Source organism: Neltuma alba, unplaced genomic scaffold, assembly GCF_004799145.2.
Source record: "Neltuma alba isolate B1F8T4 unplaced genomic scaffold, ASM479914v2 tig00004416_pilon, whole genome shotgun sequence".
NCBI lineage: Eukaryota > Viridiplantae > Streptophyta > Magnoliopsida > Fabales > Fabaceae > Neltuma > Neltuma alba.
Window position 1 is genome coordinate 174,796 of NW_021633696.1, and position 20,782 is coordinate 195,577.

Below are 20,782 nucleotides of genomic sequence, written 5' to 3' on the forward strand. Positions count from 1 at the left end.
ATAAAATTACTATTATAATATTTTACAAATTAAATTTTCTTTGATTTTGTCAGTGCTGAAGTTAATTAAGTTAAATTTCATTTAATTACATAATCATCAATTCGATTCAAAATTGTGAAAATAAAAAGGCTAGAAAGATAAACACACAGTAAAAAGATAAGTCCACAACAAAAGAAGATATACACAAGTCAGCTTTGAAGTCTTTGGTTATTTTTGTAAATGCGAAAAGTATAACAAATAAATATGACATCTTTATAGTTAAATTTAAAACAGTGAGAACGTTTAATATATTACGACATCAAATCCATAAAAAGGAATATCTAAATATATTAATAATAATTATTAAACCTCAGAAATATATTTTTGCAATTTTTTCATCTCCAGAAAATGAAAAACAATTATAATAAAATGTAGCTAAATACTTTGGGAAGAATGAAGTTTATTTTGGAATAACTGGAGAAATCTTTTGGATATAACTTATATAATAGATATCCCCATAATTTCACAAGAAAATTTCCAAAACTTTTAGATTTAATTATTATCTTTATTTACTTTGCAATGTACTCACATTTTCTTTTATCTTTATTTTCTTTTATTTTTGTTTTTTGGGTCATGATAATTTAATCAAGGAATAATGAGACGTTAAAATATATTTATTTACGGAATTTTCATGCGCTCCAGAGGAACAATGCATTTTGTTAGCTTAGCTTGACTTGATTCGGAATCGGACAAGTATAAAACGATGTGCGTGTTAGTTCCTGGTTGTGCAAGATCTGATGAGTTTGATATGATCAATATGGGAAAACCTTCCTCCTTTGTCCTCCTCATCATCTTGCTTCTTTGCTTTACAGTCACCTTAGCTTCCATTGATACAAACATCAATACCGACAAATTTGCACTTCTTACTCTTAAATCCTTTATCACCTCTGATCCATATGATTTCTTAGCTAATTGGTCTGTCTCTTCTTCTCCATGCAGTTGGGCTGGTATCACATGCGATACTCAGCATGAAAGGGTCCGTTCCGTGAATCTTAGTGGCATGAAACTTAAGGGCACCATACCTCCACAACTAGGAAATCTCTCACTCCTTGTTGAACTTGATCTCAACAAAAACAGCTTTCACGGTCAAATCCCTCAAGACTTAGTTCGATTACGTCAATTGCGACTATTCAACTTGAGCTATAATGACTTTCATGGACAAGTTCCAACATGGATAGGAGATTTATCTATGCTTGAGCAGTTAAGTTTTCGAAATAACAGTCTCAATGGATTTATTCCATTATCTCTGTTCAATCTATCAAGGTTGGAGACTTTAGATTGGAATTCCAATCTCATTGAAGGTACCATTCCGCCTGACATAGGAAGTCTAAAGCACTTGAAGAAGTTACAACTTTCAAGAAACAAACTTTCAGGAGCAATTCCTCAAACAGTTTCCAACTTGTCTTCGCTTGAGTTGCTTTGGTTGTCTTCTAATAGTTTGTCAGGTATGTTTAGACTATTTTTTATGTTCATACCTGTGTTTGCTCAAAACTAGTCTATTTAATTATGAGGATATAAATCCTCAATCATCATGTGCTTGGATTAGTACCAATTTTTTTTTTGGATATGTTTGCCCGATTCTTATCAGTTTTTGTTTTTTTAAAAATATAGTCAGTCGATGTTCTTTTCAATAAATCACGAATTAGAGCTGAAGTAGATAGAATATTTGTTCTCAAAATTTCATAAGAGCTAGCATGTCCATAGTAAAAGAATAATGCTATTATGTCATTTAGAAAGTCTAGAATGATTGTTTTTACCAAAATGATTTACAATCCAGGGATCTGGAGCACTCATTTTGACTTGGGCCATCTAAGTTATAGTTACGTTTATTATTTATTAATTAATTATTATTTCTTTCAAAAAAGATTGTATTTGAATAATATTTTTTTCTTATGTATGTTACTTATTACAAATAAACATACTAAAAATGAACAAATAGATATAAAAAAATTATGCTCACGGTTTCGTATATGAACTATCTATATTATTAAATTGATGACATGATATTGAACTTTGAGGGATTACAAGCTTACGTTCTTTTTATTTTCGCTTCTTTTTTCTTTACCAATGATCTAAAGAAATATTTAGCTTTGAATCAAATATTAGGTGTGTTGAACGTGGGTTTTCGTTTGGTCAAAAAAAAAAACGTGGGTTTTCTTGAATGATGCTTCATTCTCAAAATTGTAGTTAGTTATTTATAAGGTAAGGTGACAAAGCATAGCATTCAGTTTTTCATTATTAATATTGAATGATTCAGTACTACTAAATATTTTTTGTTAATCTATGAAAATTTATATCATTGTGAAAGAATTCTTTTTTAAATTCTTAGGAATTATTTAGATCATGTCGGATTAGTGAATGGGTTGTATTTTGTCACTACGCACCTATAATCTTGATTGGCCTGTGAATTTTCTTTTTTTGGCCAAGGCCTATCGATTTGATCTTGAATTGTTCCTATATAGGACTTATTTAGCTAGTAATGCATTCACTTTTTGAAAATAATTACGATGGCTTATCATCAGTTTTTGAAAATATATGTTTTAAAAATTTCTTGAGGCGTTTTTTCAAAGTCGGCACGCCTCGATCATAACAAACATATTTGGAACATTTAATTTTGATTCGGATAATCTAAATTATCTTTTAATTTTATAATTTATTGGTAATATTATTTGTAAAAAAGTCTGTAAAGTTAGCAAAAAGAATTTCAGAGTCTCCCAACAAACGTGTGCTCGTTTTGATAGGAATGATGAAAGGGAATGTATCCATTAGTCTTAATCACCATGAATCTATCAAAATTTGTCAAATTGGAATAGCCCAATATGTTCTTCGACAGTAAGCCAACCAACTTTCTCGACAAATTAAATCACACGTCCAAATTATCTATTCTATGGTTAATAGCCCGGCCAAATTGGAAGGGCTATTCCTTTTTGAAAATAATTGTAGATGTGGTTTAATTTATTAGAATATATTTGAGTTATTTCTAAAAAAAATGTGCAAGTCTTACCATATGTGTTTTTTTTTCAAATACAGATTTATCTAATGTACATAGTAACTTATCATAAATAAAAATTGTTACTAATATTATTCTCTTTTTTCCTTCTGATATTTGAAGGGAGCATCCCAAATGAGATTGGGGATCTTTCACGGCTAAAAAAGTTGTATCTTGTGAATAATCACCTTGCAGGTTCAATACCATCTTCATTATTCAACAATTCAGTGCTGCAAGACTTCCTACTTGCAAAAAATAACTTATCTGGAAGTCTCCCAACAAATTTGTGTTTTGGGCTTCCGAAACTTGAAACATTAGGTGTCCAGGAAAATGATTTGTCTGGGGAGATACCCTCCATTTGGCATCAGTGCAAGGAATTGGCAAATTTGGAGTTGGCGGATAACAAATTCAATCCAGGAACCGTTCCAAGTGAGATTGGAAACTTGACCAAACTTCAGTGGCTAGATCTTAGCGGAAGCAACTTGAAAGGTAAGAGTTTTCAGTATATGATTGTTTTAAATTTTGTTGTTAGATTACTTTTAAAGACATGAAACTCGATTCTTTCTCTCAATCCCAAAATCGCTATGCTTTCTTCTATATAAAAGTTTCACAAAAATGTCAAAAATTGAAATAAAATGTTGAATCAATGAAAAACATGCAAGGCCAAAGAGAAGGACTTCGTTGGGGTTCAATGTTCTCTTTGTTTTCCATTTTCTGCTGCATTATCTTGTCGGTGACTGGTTTTCATTATAGTCTATCATCTGAAATTCCCAACGAATCACACATTGACCTGCTGAGAAAGCAAAGCCTCATGCCTTACATAACACATAATATAAGTTATCCCAAGAGTCATGCCTTTTTTAAAAAAATAATTGTAGTTATATGTTGGCGTTATTTTAAAAAACGAGCGAGTCTTCAACATGCAAAGGAAATATAGCTTAAAAAAACGATAAAACATACACACACAACTCCATCAACATTTCTTCTTTAAAAGAAATATCTACAATACAACCCCTTTGCAAGTAAGCTTGATCTAACCATCCCTTAACTTTGCACTTTAACATTTTTTTTATTTATATATAATTTTTACACACATATCTAAAAGTGAAAAACATGGGAGCCCGCAGAGAAGGACTTATAGGTGGGTTTCAATGTTTCTTTGATCCTGCTGAGAAAGAAAAACCTCATGCCTTACATAAAAAATAATATATTATCATTTAAGAGTCATGTCTTTTTTTTAAATAATTTTAGTTGATTACATAATAGTGTTATTTTTAAAAATAAGTAGGTCTTTACCATGCAAAGGAAATATAATTTAAAAAAATGATAAAACATTCCGAATAGTCTGAAAACGGTGTGTGTGTGTGTATGGAATCTTGCATATATTCCATATATATATATATGTATGTGTGTGTCTGTGTGTAATATGCACACAATTCCATCAACATTTTCTACTTGAAAAGAAAGGATACTACAATACACCCTCTTAACCTTGCACTTTAACAAATTTTTTATTTTTTATTTATGCTTATTCTACATTTCCTGCAAAATTTTTAACCGAAATGGGTTTAAAAGAGAAAATTATAGTATACAGTGCTTTGGTGAGAAAATTCATTTACTATTTATACTATATTATCTCAGGAATGTGTAACTGGAAGTATTTTAACTCCTTAAATAATGAAAACTAAAACTGCCTATAAAGAATTTATCAGATTCAAAGCTAGAGCCTTGAAAGTATTAAATCATTTATATGAAAGCTATAAATAATTTGATTGTTTATTTTAAATGGGTGAAATTAATTACATAATCTATCTTTAGCATTTCTTCTTTGAAAGAAATTTTACTGTTTGATTTGTCATCGATATTAGCAGAGTCCCTTTTAAATTGCATTCCAATAAAAACTAAATTATTTTCTGATAATTTTAAGGCTCTAATTAACACAACTCCATTCACCATTTATATGGTTAAATGTGAATTCATGAAATTCCTAGTCAACTAATTAACAAATATTCTGTATCTGTTTATAGGTAATTTGCCAGAAGAAATGTGTCATCATCTCCCTTTACTTGAAGTCTTTGATGTTGCTGATAATCAATTAGAGGGAAGCATTCCAAAATCAATAAGTAACTGCACATCTTTGAAAGAATTATATTTGAATGTTAACTCATTTTCAGGTATGCACTTACTTGTGTGTTTTCTCTTCTTTATACTACCTCCGGTCCTAATTATAAGACCCAGTTGACTTATTTGAGGAGATTAAGGAAGTAAGTTAAGTTAGTTATTTGTAATAAATAAGTATTGTCATTCCTAAAATATCCTTGCTAATTAAGTGTATTGGCTAGAACTATCATTATTAGAAGGACTATCTTGGAAAAAAATACATAAATATGAGAGACAAAATGGATTGGGGTCTTATAATTAGGACCAAACAAAAAGTCAAATGGGGTCTTATATTAAGGACCGGAGGTAGTAGTATTTTTCTCTAAAATAAGATTTTGTTTTTCATCACTTCATTTATATTGTTCATCCAAGTTAATGTAAATAAGCTAAGATGATAAACAACGTGACAATGTGTGTCCCAATTTTCTTGGGTATCTTTGCGCGCATTGCTTCTAAGTTTTTGTTTTTGTTTTCGAAAATGTAGTCGTCGATATTCTTTTCAATAAATCACGCATTAGAACTGAAGTAGAGAGAACATTTGTTCTCAAAATTTCATAAGAGATAGCATGGGAATAATAAAGAATACTGCTATTATGTCATTTGGAATATCTAGAAGGATTGTGTTTTTCAAAATGATGAAGGCTTACAACCCACGGATCTGGAACATTCAGTTTTGATTTGGGCCATCTAAGTTATATTTTAGTTCTATTATTAATTAATTAATTAATCATTATTTCTTTCAAAAATGAGTAATTTTTTTGTATTTTACTCTTTTGAATTGAAATGAGTATTACTTGAAATTAATAAAAAAAACCTAATTCAAAATTTGATAAAAGTACAAGGACTATCATATCTATTTTTCCAACTTTTTAAGTACTCAGCATATAATGTGCCCACATGCCTCATGTGAAAAATAATAAAACAACGAGATAAAATTTGTAAATTCGCTCACTCATGTAATTTTTTATTTTTCAAATTCATTACTTTCAAATTAAATGATTTTTATCAACAAAAAATTAAATAATTATCCAATATACTAATCATGTCACCTCAAGTGTCATTTATAATTTTCATAATTTTTTATTTTAAATTTTTTTAAAAGAGTTGAAATTAATGTAACAAATAATTTTTTTTTGTATTTTACTCTTCTGAATTGAAATGAGTATTACTTGAAATTCTTTAGTTATATTCAAGGCAAGTTCTCGACTTATTTTTAGACATGTCAAAGTTAGTATTAATATTTGAAAGTTTTCGTATGGTAGGATAAGTTTATTTAATGCTAAAGACAGAAAGGTTTGCAGTTGTGTTTTTCCTTATTTATTACAATAAACAAGAAATTTATTTAAATAAACTAAGTATAAAATATCAGTTGTGAATAATTTAAAAGAATTTAATTTAAAAATTTAAATGCACTAATTCAATAAACACTAATTCAACCATATCTGAGCTTAAGCTAGTTTAGAAAAAAAAAATTCAAAAAAATAAATGAGAATACGAGATGTTTTAAATAGTCTGACAAATAATTAATTGTATTGTTTTAAATCATTCATATTGAAGTGGAACTATTCAGTATGTTCAATTCTTTATAAAATTAAATAAAGCTTTTCAAAAAAAAATCCACAAATAATTTCTTAATAATTATTTTACTCTGAAATTTAAAAGAAGTATGAAAAATCAACATGAGGGAGAAAGCGTGGGGGCTTACATTAAAAAATGTGGAATTATTAAACATTATGTGGAACTTTTTTGTTCAGCAAAGTATACTTAATAATTTCTCACTAAAACTGCACAAAACAAATTCCTTCATCAGAGATAAATTGCTGAAAAAAGAGTCTAGTGCTTTATGCCGTACATGATTAATTGGCAATGCATAAAAGTTATATAGTTAAACTTAATGTACTCATTTGCGATATTAAAAGGTAAGAAATTTGATGGTTACAGGAAGTTTGCCTTTTCCCTTTTTAATATTTATGCATGGATTAATCAGTATAGCACAGATGTTCAAGTTTTTGAAATTATTATGTAAGACACGTGAAGTTTCTTTATTATTTATGTATATTATATGCAAACAATATTACAATGCCAAAATAAAGAAAAGGTAAGATCATGGACTGATGGAACCACTTGATATATTTAACATGTGAAAAACAATTTTTGTTAAAATTTTATTCTTAATCTACTACATCATTAATATACTTTGCTCAATAAAATGACTTCATCATATATAATTTGTCCAGGAATCATTCCAAGTGAGATTGGAAATTTGACAAACCTCCAATTTCTTCATCTTACCCAGAACATTTTGCAAGGTAAGAATTTTAATTATATGATTGTCTTAGATCGTGTGTGTGTGTTTTTGTTTTTACCTCTGAAATGAAAAATAATTTTCAAATGCGATTTTGCTTTTCATTTCTTTCATTCATGTTAAAGAATCATGAGAAGCTTACTAAAGATTTTGCATTGATAATAGAAATTCTTGAAAAGAGAAATAAAATATAATTTTAGATCATTAAAAAAATTTAGAGAAGCCCTGTAAAAACCGGTCTGAAAAACTGTGGACTATCAGTATGTGATGTGGTATAGTAATCTTCAAGGATACCTCCCAATTTTTACCCCAGCAAAAATGTCTTTAAAAAGAGAAATAAAATTAAATTTTGGATCAATAGAATAAGTATGCGTTCGCTATCAATATAATGTTTGTTTTTATTTGACAATCATAATATTTCTAATTCTCTCGTCACTTATCCATTTTTACATTAAAATGGGTGAAATTCCATCTTTAATTTTATGCTTTATCTCCAAAATGTGCAACTAAAAGTATTTTAATTCCTTAAAGAAAAACTAAAATTTCAGCCCTTTTTTGCCTATGATGAATTCATCCTCACATCTTAAGGTTAGAGCCTTTCTAAATACTTCAATAACTATAATACAAAATATAAATAATTTGGATGCTCACTTTAGATTAGATGAGATTAATTCAATAATCTTTGATCTTCAGCAATTCTTCTTTGAAAGAAATTTAACATCCAATTGGTTATTAATATTAGAAGAGTCCTTTTAAACTACGGTGCAATAAAAAATAAAATATTTTCTATTAATTTTAAGCATCTAATTACCAAAATTTCATGTATTATTTATATGCTTGTGTACTGACAAATTTATTAGGAACATGCTTGCCATACTACCAAGTAATTAACAAATATTTTATATTTATTTATAGGTGAAATTCATTCATTTCTTTGGAACATGTCTTCTTTGAGATTTATTGGCCTTAGCCAAAATCATTTAAAGGGTAATTTGCCAGAAGAAATGTGTCATCATCTCCCCTTACTTGAAGTCTTTGGTGTTGCTAGTAATCATTTAGAGGGAAGCATTCCACAATCAATAAGCAACTGCACATCTTTGAAAAAATTGTATTTGGATATAAACTCATTTACAGGTACGCACTTATTTGAGTGTTTTCTTTTCTTTTTAATATTTTTCTCTAAAATGAGATCTTGTTTTTCTCTAAAATCCCAATCATGGATATATGGATGTTGTGAAATTTGTAACACAGAGAAAAAGAAATGCTCACATATGCTATTTGATGACAAAACTCCAAACCATACAATACTTCTTATCAAGATTTTTTCTGTCTCTTAATTACTTTAATTTTTTTTCTCATCTTAATATTTAAATAATATTAAAATGCAGATAAGCTTGGAGTTGGTTTTACTTATTTATTATATATATAAATTGTAACAATTCAACATTGTTAAATTGAAATTAAAATTATAATATTTTTAAAAAATTACAACATAATAAATAAAAATGTGCTATAAACAAAAATTATCATGATAAGTATAAAAGATCAATTACAAATTATACAATAAATGCAACTCATAAAATGCTTGTTCAACCAAATTTAAATGCAACATACATGCTTATTATATGCCAGTATCTTCTTTTTTTTTTAAGATTTTTATCTGTTTCCCAACAACTTTAATTTTATTTTATTTTTCCTCTCTATTGTAGAGTACTTTTTTTTTTTCCATCCCTTATGCTTCTTTTTCAATTTTTTATTTTTCAAATTCGTTCATTTCAAACTAAATACTTATTCAATAATTAAAGTACAAAAATTTTATTTTTCAAAAGAAATACTAGTAATTTCACCTTAATTATAATTTATGATTTTCTTAATTTTTTAATTTGCAAATTTTTACAAAGACTTCAACAAATATTATTAAAAACACACACACAAAAACACACGGTAACAACTCTATCGTTTAAATAAAACTAAAATTATATTGATGTTTTCTTAAAAAAGTCACAGCATATGAATTAAAAATTTGAAATAAACCAAAGATTTTTTTTAAATAGATATTAAAATCAATTACAATTTATAATATAGAAATCAAATAAAAATTAAAATATAGCTCAAACTGATGAAGAATAATACGAGATATTTTAATTGTTCAGCAAGTAGAAGAACTGTTCTGCACATTGCGAAATAAAATAAAGCTTTTCAAGTTAAAGTTTTTCACATAATAATTTCTCATAGGGATAAAATTGCCGAACAAGTAGTTTAATGCTATAGGCAACACATAATTTATTGGCAGTGCTCAGAAAACTAACAGCAGAAGCCAAAGCAAACAACCGGGAAAAAAAAAAAAATCTTAGCATGCAACCTAACACCAGGTCCCCCCCAAAAAAAAAAAAAAAAGCCTAACACACAACTTACCAAAGAAAGCATGCACTCAAAATAACCTAGCATACAACTTACCAAAGAAACAAAACAACACTTAACAAAGAACAACAAGCAACAAGTAGTTAGCCAAAACCAGTCGTAGCTCAAAATCTTCACAGCTCTATTGCCCTTGCGAGAATGACATCTTCATAGCTCCACTCGCATCCCTTGAATTCAGAAGCTCTCAATCTGTGAAACAGCTCTTGATAATCAGTTTCAACTATCACCTTCTTTCCTTCCCACCTCTGACTGCAATTTAAAGCTTCGAAAATTTTCAAGGGTTTTGCAATAAGAGCTGAATATGCCTTAACCTTCATTTCCAAACCCTACAGAAGCAGTCATATCAAATAACTTGAAAGAAGCATCCACATTCTCAGGTGCCCTCCAAATTCTCTCTCTTTCAACACCATTTCCCTCCATCTAATGTCTCCCCCTTTCTTTTTGAGCCTCATCATAATCTCTAACTAGCCTCAACAACCTTGCTGCACATCTGATAGCATCCACCTCGGTACCTTCAAAAATATGCCTGTACCTAGCTTTCCAAATTTCCCAGCAGGTGGTAGCAAAAAGAGTGATACTAAAATCATCATGTCCCATCTTCTGATTCATCGATGCCTCCATCCACCTGGCCATATTACACATCCTTGATTTATTGAATCTCAGTGACAAAGGTGACCCAAACTAACATTTCTCAACCCATGGACATAAAAATAAAGCATGCTTAATTGATTCCACCTGACATCTGCAAATATCACAGGCAGGTGTACTGGAGCATTTTCTTCTTAGAAGAGCTTCCTTGGTGGCCAAAGCTCCACTCACTACTCTCCACATAAAATGAGCTACTTTGGAGAATCTTCAGCTTCCATAATTGATTCCACAACTGTTTAGATACCTTAGAGGTGCCTCCTGGATCTCTCAATCTTCTACCATCTTCTCTGCCCAAAGCTACCCTATACCCCAACTTCACAGAGTAATTACCATCTCTGCTTATCATTCAAAGACACTTATCTACCAAATTTGATCCAAGAATATTAATAAAGTTAATGAGAGCTTTATCTTCATCACTGAACCAATCTTTCATTCCTTCAAACGCCAAGAATTATTTCTAATTAAGCTCTTCACAGTCAAACTCTTTTTCTTCATCCGAATCTCTGGAAGCCAATGCATACCCATTAACCTCAGGAATATAATCCAATTGTCAACAAAAACTCTGATGCTGTCTCCAGTCCTTACTCTTCAACAGAGATCCTTTTTTATTAAAGCTCTTTCTTCTAAGATGTTGGACCAACCCCTAGAGGATCTATAACCTTGCTTTGCTTACAAATCATGACTATCCGAAAAATACAAACCCTTGAAAATCCTATACCATAAAGCATCTGGATTTTGAACCAACCTTCATGTAGCATTAGTAAGGAAACAACTCTAGATTCCTGAAACCCATTCTACCCTTGCTTTTTGCAAAGCTTAGTGATTTCCAAGATTTCTGATGTATTCTATCTTCTTGTTCATACTATCCAATTCAACACAAACCTTCTTTTGAAATCTGAGACAGGACATAGGACACCCAGGTATTATACTTGCTACTGCCTTAATCATCACTACCCTCCCTGCAAATGTCAACAAATTATGTTTCTATCCCTATAACTTCAAATTAAGCTTGTTTTTAACAAACAAAAGAGCCTCTGACTTTGACTTTCCCCATATCATTGGCACTTCCAGATATTTACTAGGATTATCACATGCTTTAATCCTCAAAACCTCATATACTTCCTTCTTAACATCCTCACTTGTATTCTTTGAAAAAAAACAAACAGGACCTATCAAAATTTAGTGCTTGTCCTGAAGTCTTACAGTAGCAATCTAATATGTCTTTCAACACCTTACAATTCCGCTTTCTTGCACTCACAAAAAATAAAGCATCATCAAGGAAAAAAATTAGTGAGACAATATTGGACACTTTCTTGTGAAGAACAAACTGTTAGTTGCCTTAGGTCCACTTCAAAATAAACCAAATTAATGCAATATAATTCATAATTTGGGTTGTATTCAATTTAGGGAGCCTTTAAAGAAATTCCTAAGTAGCTAAATATGCAAAAATATAAAAAATGACTTGGAAATGGATTGATTTTTTTTTAACTAACTATTTGGAAAAAATTATAAGATGCAAAAAGAGTAAAATATTTTTGGGTTTTTAGTTTATAAAAATAGTATGAGTGAAATGAAATATGAAAATCAACAAGTGATAACAATGAAATGGCAATCCTCTAGCACAATGGTTTAGGGTATAATTCAATTAATTTGGGAGTTACTAGCTTCAAAAGACTCCAGGGGTCACCCATTTGACTCCATTTAATGAGAATAGTCAATACCGAGCCACCTTGAGTACTAAATTTCCCAGATTAAACTAATTAAGCACAACTAACAACAGAGAATCAAAGATAGCAATTAATACTTTTGATCTACTAACCAATCCACCTTGAATTATCACTAAATATTTACAATAATTTTAAAACATAGTCTGACCCAGTACAATGTAAAGAAATTAAGGCTAATTATAGCATAATGTCAAATCCTAATATGAGATTTAAAAGCTACAACCGATCTCCAAACAAAATAAATCATCACAAATATCCAAACATTATAAAAGTCATCCTAAGACTAGAAATCACTAATACAATCAAAGGAGTAAAGATTGGAAGAGCTAAAACTCCCATTTGAAGTTCCAAGTTCAAGCCATCACTAGCGCCCTAGTGGATTGAGGGTTTTAGACACACCTAGCCTTCATTATAGAAACCACCCATTGATATGAAGCTCTAGCCATGGCAGAACAGGTGGAGAAAGGAAGATTCGGTGAAGAGTGATGGGAAAAGGAAATGACGATGATGATAGACTGTGAAGAGAGAAGTCACAATTACTACATAAAGGAGAAGAAGATGAGATGATGGAATTGGTTTTATTGAAAACTCTTTTCCTCTCTGGCACAAAGTGATTTAACTTGCACAAATTCTTAATGATCACCTGGAGAATAATTCAATTAAATGTAATATCATATAATTTCAAAGGACAAAAATATTAAGGAATTACAAATCACATAATTATTATCAATTAATAGCAATTAAGCACATGATTCGTAAAATGCCGTTAGCACTCAACTGTGCCAAATAATCATTATTTAAGCCATAAAAGTGTCCTAAAACTTGCAAAATAAACCATGAAAGCATATATAAAATATGGATTCATCACCTTGCCAGCCTTATTCCTCTTCAATTTTCCATTCTCAACATTTTTAGAATCATAGATGATAAAACATCAGCTACAAGAATAAAAATATAGGGAGAAAAAGGGGTTTCCTATCTAATACCTCTTTCCATCCTTAAATCTGCAATCTTCTTCCCAGAAACTACCAAATTGAAGCCAACTAACCCGATACATTCCGTAACCCATGCTATCCATTTCTCTCCAAAGCCCATTTTCCTCATTACTTCTTCCATAAAACACCAATCAAGCCTATCCTAAGCTTTACTCATATCTATTTTAACAGCCATTTCCATTTTTCTTCCCTTTTTTAATTTTTCAAATAATGGAAAGTTTTATGGGCTATCAAAGGTTATCTTGAATTAGTCTTTCAGCTACAAATGCTCTTTGATGTTCAGAAATAATTCTCATTAACAGTCTCCTTGACCTATGTGGCAAAGTCCTATAGGTCTAAATTGTCCCATATTCTTAGCATGATCTTTGGGTGTAAGAACCGCATTTGTACAATTCAACTTTCTTAAACTTGTTATGGGGGTGTTTGGGTGGAAATAAAATAATGGTTTTAAAAGTAATTTTACAGTATAAGAAGTAAATATGTGAAGGAGTTTGCCTCGATTTGCTGAAAATATTTTTTGAAAGCATTGTTATGGTTTTCCAAAGTGTTATTAAAAGAAATCAAAGACCCTATCAACCACTTCTTTACTCACCGCCCGAAAGGAAGATTGATAGAACGTACCTGAATAAGGAGCCGGAGCTTTGGAGCTATTCAATAGATAAGTAGCAGATTTTATTTCCTCTATAGTGACCTTTGCTTCTAATCTTTCCCTCTCCTCCTATGACATAACCATATTAACATAAGAAAGAGCCTCCATATTGCAGCTCCCCTCTAATGCAAAAAGCTTCGTGTAAAAGTCTATAAAAGCATCATGTTTTTCTTTTCTTCTTCTAACTAGTTACCATTATTCCCTCTCAATTTAACCACTTAATTCTTTATTCTTCTCTGTATTGTACAAGAATGAAAGAATTTTCAATTTCTATCACCTGGTTGAAGCAACTAACTCTTGATCTCTACCACCAAAACTTCTTTTCCCTATCCCAAGCCTCTTCAATTTGCTTCAGTAAAGATTCAGCTTCCATCCTTCTTTCCATCTTAAGCACACCCTTATTACACTCAGTTAACTAAGCAGCAAGTTGCTCTACCACTTTTTGAGTATTAGGAAAAACCTCTTTTCCCCACTTAATCAGTACTTCCCTACAATTGTTCAACCTTTCCACTTACACATCCACACAGCAACTATCATTTCCTTCAGACCACCATCCTTTCTGTGTAACAGAAAGAAATTCCTTATGTTCGGCCTGGCAAGCTTTAAACCTAAACACTTTTGGAATTTTGTTATATCTATAGTCACAGTCAAAGACCAACAAATAGTGATCTAAACCTACTGGATTCACATGAATCAACACAGTGTTTTGGAATTCACCCCTAAAATCCATATTTCCAACTGTTATGTCAATTCGTTCTTTCACATACCCTTCATTTAAGCTCTTATTACTCCAAGTGAAATTTGATCCTTGATGACCTAAATCCACTAATTGACAATCTGAAAGCATGCACTAGAAATAAAAAACCCTCCTTACATCTCCTAGTAATGGTTCCCACTTCTCATTACTTGAAACCACATCATTAAAATTTCCAATGCAAAGCTAACACCAGTTAATCCTTCTTGATATCCTCCTCGTCACATCCCAAACCAACCTATTTTCCTCATCTAGATGTGCACCATAAACAAATGTTACATACTTCGGGACATGAGTCAATGAAAACTTTAAAGAAGCATGAATTAAATCCTTCAAGCTTGACAAAACATTAACAATCACATCTCTCACTTACCACAGAGCCAAACCACCTTTCTTTCCCCTTGGCTCCACATAAAATTCCTCCTCCATTCTGCACATCTGTTTAATTCTACCAATCTTTTCTTCTTGATCTTTGTTTCCATTAGGAAGGTTATAGAAGGTCTATGTCTAGCGAATTCTTCCTTTAACTTCTTAAATGTCAAGGCTCTTTCCAGACCTTAATAGCTCCATGCTAGGATCTTCATGGCCTGTTGGTGGCTGTTTTAGGCCAACCACCAAGAACTTTAGCACAATTTATCATACTTTGACTCAAAAGGTTCTCCACTGTCTCCATTTATACTAAACCAGAACCTCCTTGACTCCTGCCTCCTCCTCTCCTACCTCCCTTACTCATTTGGCGTTTAATCAAATTAATACTACCACTACCTCTTTTCTTTTTGATAATTTGTTTGTTTTTCACAGATTCAATAGGATTACTTTCAAAACACAACTTTCTTCTCTTACTCGATTGCAATCCACTTCCTCCTCCAATCCTCTCTTCAACTTTACCTTCTTCAAACAAGCAATAACCTCTGACATTAGAGAGGCATCTCTATCAACCACAATTGCTTTCAAAAGATCCTCCCTACTCTTCACTTCCACACTCCGAGCCTTCATGTTATTAGAGTTACATTTCAGAACACTACCAGTTATCTCTGCTTCCTTCAACTTCTTCAAATCAATCCTTCTTTCTGCCAACTCAACGTTAGTAAGTTCTCCTTTCTTTGTAAAGCTCATATCACTTCACAATCCTTCTCCCCTACAAACTTCTCCAGAACATCCTTCCCTTTCTTCCTTACACCAATTTGAAACTTTGTAATTACAGGAGAATCTCTTCTTGTAAAAGCTTCATCGTATTCCACCCATCCTTCCCTGCAAACTCTAATAACTTATTTTTGGCAGTTTGCACACTCAACCAACTACCAAATTTCCCCTCGGAGCTCAAGCCTTTCTCACTTAACAACACACAACTTCTAAAGTCATGTCTAATTCTGCCATATGTGAAACAAAAAGATTTGTAAGCATCCATGCCTTGCTTTAATCCATATACGATCTTTATCTGGTCGAGGCGTCCACATTCCAGTAAGTAGAGGTCTCTTCAAATCTACCAAGACTCTGACTCGTAAGAAGCTACGGATGAACGAATCATTCTTTCTTGTATCTTCTACCATCACAACATCACCAATCAGCAATCTAAGAGTTACAGCATTCTCAATATCCATAGCTTCCTGTGGTAAGTCATGGAACTGAATCCAAAAAGGGCAGTTCTCAAAATCAACCTCGCTACTTATCATATCCTCTTCCCAAGGATGAACATTAAGCAAAACACCTTGTATCAACCATGGCCTTCCATTCAGAACACACAGATAATCGGATCTATGTTTGAATTCAAATATGAACATATGCTTATCAACATCCAATATCTCCATACCCTCATCCTTGATCAGATTTCAGCCCTTTTTGATCATATGAACCGTCGTGATTCTATTCAAATTCTTCTCAGTGGCCAATCTCCCTACCAATGGACCTCCATTAATCTTCCATTGCTCTTTTTTCCTCCATATCAATTTCACCTCCATCTCACCGTCCTTCTGACACACACCACTCGTACTTACTTCCACCATTGCAAAAACCCACACATCCAACAAAAACTCCTTCCGCCTTCACCAGGCCCTCACAAATTTATGTCACAACAATGGGCCATAGCATAATCACTCTTTGGAACTCCGTCAAAATGGATGATGGAGCAAAATTCCCTCTGAAAAACAAGATCAACAATAATTTGCCGTAACTAACTCGCGCAGAGGAGAGGGAATTTTGTCCTTTTTAAAACAAATTTAAACTCAAACTAAAGAGAAACTGTTCCATGGTCAATTATATGTGAAATTAAGTAAAGCTTTTTTACAGCAAAATTTTTTTATGTAATAAGTTTTGAATAATTATTAAATATGAAATTAGAAAAATACGCAAAATCAACAGAATGGAGAAAGCATGCAATATGCATATGTGTGCGTAGATGGGTGTGCCCAAAATCAACATGTGCACTTGTTCTCTCTCTTTATTCCAGAGTAAATTCTTTATCTCTTTAACTTCTATTTTTATTTATTATTTTTAAATTCATTAATTCTAAATTAAATATTTATTCAACAATTACAGTATAACAATTTTTATTTTTTAAGAGATTATACAAGTCATTTCACAGTAATTTTAATTATGATTTTCTTAATTTTTCTAATTTCAAAAACCACAGCATAAGAATTAAAAATTTTCAAGAAACAAAAAATTATTTAACTAAGTATAAAAATAATTAAAATTATAACATAAAAATTAAATAAAAAATTTGAATATAACTCAAACTGATGAACAATAATACGAGATATTATTTTCAATTGTTCAACAAGTAAATTTCTTCATTTAAATTCATTTTCGTTTAAAGAAGAATTATTCTACACGCTGTGAAATTAAATTAATATTTTCAAATTAGCTCTGTTGAGTACAGTATAAACAATATTTTTTAAAAATTCAACTGTACCAGCACAAATTCTTGGAGAGATAAATTAGTGAAAAAGAAAATTAAAATGATATTGTTATGTCTTATTTTTATTTTTTCTTTTTTTAATCATTTTCTTGAATAGAATAAATCTAAAATGACATTTTGTTTTCCACAAAATATAATATTTGAGTACTCTGTACCATATGATTTATACTCTGTTCATTTAAAAAGCTAAACATCATATATATGAGCCGCACATGCTATGCACGCGCACTAGCATATTCTACTGCTCCCCTCCTGTACCTTAATTAAAGAATATATCCTTTTACTGTTTAATTTTCTTTTGTAAGTTTTTTTCAATTTTTTCTTTTCTATTTCGTAAATTCGTTAATATCCTATCAAATCATTATTCAATTATATGGAAGTCATGGTTTCCATCATTTTTTTTATGATCAGGTTTTGTACATGAAGCACAAGCTAACTCGATAAACTTAATGTGTCAAATTGGACCCTATATCATTCGAAAGGACCTACTCCTTTTAATATATTCAACATTTCAACATTCACCTATATCATTCAATATATTTTTCCATGTTATCCGCAAACAATATTACCTGTTTCGGTTTCTTTTTACAAATCAGTTTTTTTTTTTTTTGCAGGTTTTATACCTAAGGACATAGGCAATCTTCTTAAACTTGAAGCCATAGATTTGGGATGGAATAATTTGAGTGGACCTATTCCTTTCAGTATATTCAACATTTCAACATTGAAACACTTGGCCCTTGGTGGTAATTCCCTCTCTAGCCTTCTTCCATCATATTTAGGGATCGGCCTTCCCAACTTGGAGCACTTACTACTACATGATAATGAGATAATTGGACAAATTCCAAAGAGCATATCAAATGCTTCTACGCTCACTCAATTAGATTTGTCATTGAATAAATTAAATGGAGCTATACCCGATGTCATTGGAAATTTAAAAAACTTGTTTTACTTAGCTTTGCATGGGAATGATTTGATTGGGTTGATTCCAGACACAGTTAGCAACTTACATAGCCTTCAAAGTTTAAGTCTCAACAACAACAGATTGCAAGGTTCCATTATAAATGAACTTTGCCAACTCAAAAATCTAAGTACATTGAATCTTGCCAACAACATGTTTTCCGGAGCAATTCCGGAATGTCTTGGGAATACTTCTTTGCAACAGTTGAATTTTAGCTCTAATATATTGATTTCTCATATACCCTCTTCTCTTTGGAGTCTCAAAGATATTTTGGTTTTAGACATATCTTCCAATGCATTGAGTGGAATAATTTCACCAGAGGTATCAAACTTGAGAACAATCACACTATTGAATTTGTCAAGGAACCAAATTTCAGGAAGCATCCCTACAACTATGGGTGGGTTGATAACTTTGCAAAGCCTATCCTTGGCTCACAACAAATTACAAGGGCCTATACCTGGATCACTAAGAGGCATGATAAGTATTGAGTCAATAGATCTTTCTCACAATTATTTGTCTGGTGTGATTCCAAAGTCCTTAGAGTCACTACTCCATCTTAAATCTATTAATCTTTCCTACAATTTATTGGATGGAGAAATTCCAAATGGTGGTCCTTTTCAAAATTTCACTGCTCAATCTTTTATGATGAACAAAGGTCTTTGTGGAAAATCCCAACTACAAGTCCAACCATGTAGGAGAGGAAACAAGCACATATCAAACAAAGTGATGCTGGTGATAAAATGCTTAGTGCCTATCATGGTTGTCATTTTGGTTGTTATTGGCATTGTCTTTCTAAAACATAATAGAGACAACGATAACTATGCAACAAAAAGGGATTTAACAAATTTGGATGCACCAACTAGGATATCCTATTATGAGCTTCTACATGGAACAAATGGATTTGATGAGAGTAATCTTCTTGGCTCTGGAAGTTTTGGATTAGTATACAAAGCAATTCTTCCAAATGAAAAGATAGTTGCTGTCAAAGTTTTTAACATAGACATGGAAGAAGCATTGAGAAGTTTTGATATTGAATGTCTTGCCTTGTGCAATTTACGCCACCGGAATCTCGTTAAGATTATTAGTTGTTGCTCAAATGATGCTTTCAAGTCTCTAGTCATGGAATTCATGTCATATGGAAGTCTTGATAGATGGTTGTACTCTCATAACTACTGTTTAGATATCCTTCAAAGGTTGAATATAATGGTTGATGTTGCAGCTGCATTAGAGTATCTTCATCATGGTACTTCTACTCCGATTGTTCATTGTGACATAAAACCAAGCAATATTTTGTTGGATGAAGATATGGTGGCTCATGTTAGTGATTTTGGCATAGCTAAACTATTATGTGAAGGACAACTTGAAATATATACAAAAACATTGGCTACAGTTGGCTATATGGCACCGGGTAATAGTTTAATACTAATGTTTCAGTTCAATTATGTTTTTTTTATATTATTCTATGTGAAATTTTATATTATACAATCATTGACATAAATTTTCCATTCCTATTTGCAAAAATTTGTATTAGTTTTATAAAAGTAAAGTTTAACGGCAAACCTTATGTTCTCTTTTGACACAGAGTATGGATGCAAAGGAGTGGTTTCTTTCAAAGGAGATGTGTATAGCTATGGTATCATGCTAATGGAGATGTTTACAAGGAAGAAGCCAACCGATGAAATGTTTGTTGAAGGTCTTGATTTGAAAGATTGGGTTAGCAAATCAACACCACATTCAATTATCAATATTCTAGATGCCAATTTGCTACATAAAGGGAATCCAAATATCAGCAATATATTGCCACATATATCATCAATTTTTGAGCTGGCATTAAGTTGTTGCACTAAATTACCTGAAGCACGAATTATGATGACTGATGTTGTGGTCTCATTGAAAAAGATAAGGTCATATTTACGTAAAATGTTAGGAATGCACCACTAGTTCAATAACCTTTATATAGAAGTTTTAGTTACCGTTTCTTTTATCCTTTGGTTCATTTTGTCTATGAAACATGCCATATGTTAAAATGGCAATGATTTATATGTTTGTTATATTAATATATGAAGTCTCTACATTTTTTATGTCTTGATTTATTTTCCTTTTTCTTATATTTTATTCATTACAGTTGTATTTAGCTATTTAAATTGCATTTGACTCATTTATTTTTTTCTTCTAAGAAAATAGATTATAATTCAAAACGTTGAATAAACTTATGAGATA

The 20,782-nt window shown here is 31.2% G+C and overlaps 2 protein-coding genes across 2 annotated transcripts; both read left to right on the plus strand.

Moving 5' to 3' along the window:
* The first annotated feature begins 742 nt into the window (after positions 1 to 742).
* LOC114744645 (LRR receptor-like serine/threonine-protein kinase GSO1) lies at positions 743 to 5,746 on the plus strand. Its single transcript, XM_028932810.1, has 4 exons — positions 743 to 1,484; positions 3,224 to 3,517; positions 5,056 to 5,202; positions 5,673 to 5,746. The coding sequence occupies exons 1-4, from the start codon at positions 743 to 745 to the stop codon at positions 5,744 to 5,746; spliced, it is 1,257 nt and encodes a 418-aa protein (XP_028788643.1).
* Positions 5,747 to 18,506: 12,760 nt separating this feature from the next.
* LOC114744646 (probable LRR receptor-like serine/threonine-protein kinase At3g47570) lies at positions 18,507 to 20,503 on the plus strand. Its single transcript, XM_028932811.1, has 3 exons — positions 18,507 to 18,523; positions 18,646 to 19,970; positions 20,145 to 20,503. The coding sequence occupies exons 1-3, from the start codon at positions 18,507 to 18,509 to the stop codon at positions 20,501 to 20,503; spliced, it is 1,701 nt and encodes a 566-aa protein (XP_028788644.1).
* The last annotated feature ends 279 nt before the right edge of the window (positions 20,504 to 20,782 follow it).

Bases quoted from the DNA above. Each gene is read 5' to 3' on its own strand.
- LOC114744646 (XM_028932811.1), top strand. The intron at 19,971-20,144 runs GTAATAGTTTAA...CTTTTGACACAG, and splicing joins AGTTGGCTATATGGCACCGG to AGTATGGATGCAAAGGAGTG.
- LOC114744645 (XM_028932810.1), top strand. From the start codon at position 743: ATGTGCGTGTTAGTTCCTGGTTGTGCAAGATCTGATGAGTTTGATATG. The intron at 1,485-3,223 runs GTATGTTTAGAC...ATCACCTTGCAG, and splicing joins GTCTTCTAATAGTTTGTCAG to GTTCAATACCATCTTCATTA. The intron at 5,203-5,672 runs GTATGCACTTAC...TCGAAAATGTAG, and splicing joins GAATGTTAACTCATTTTCAG to TCGTCGATATTCTTTTCAAT.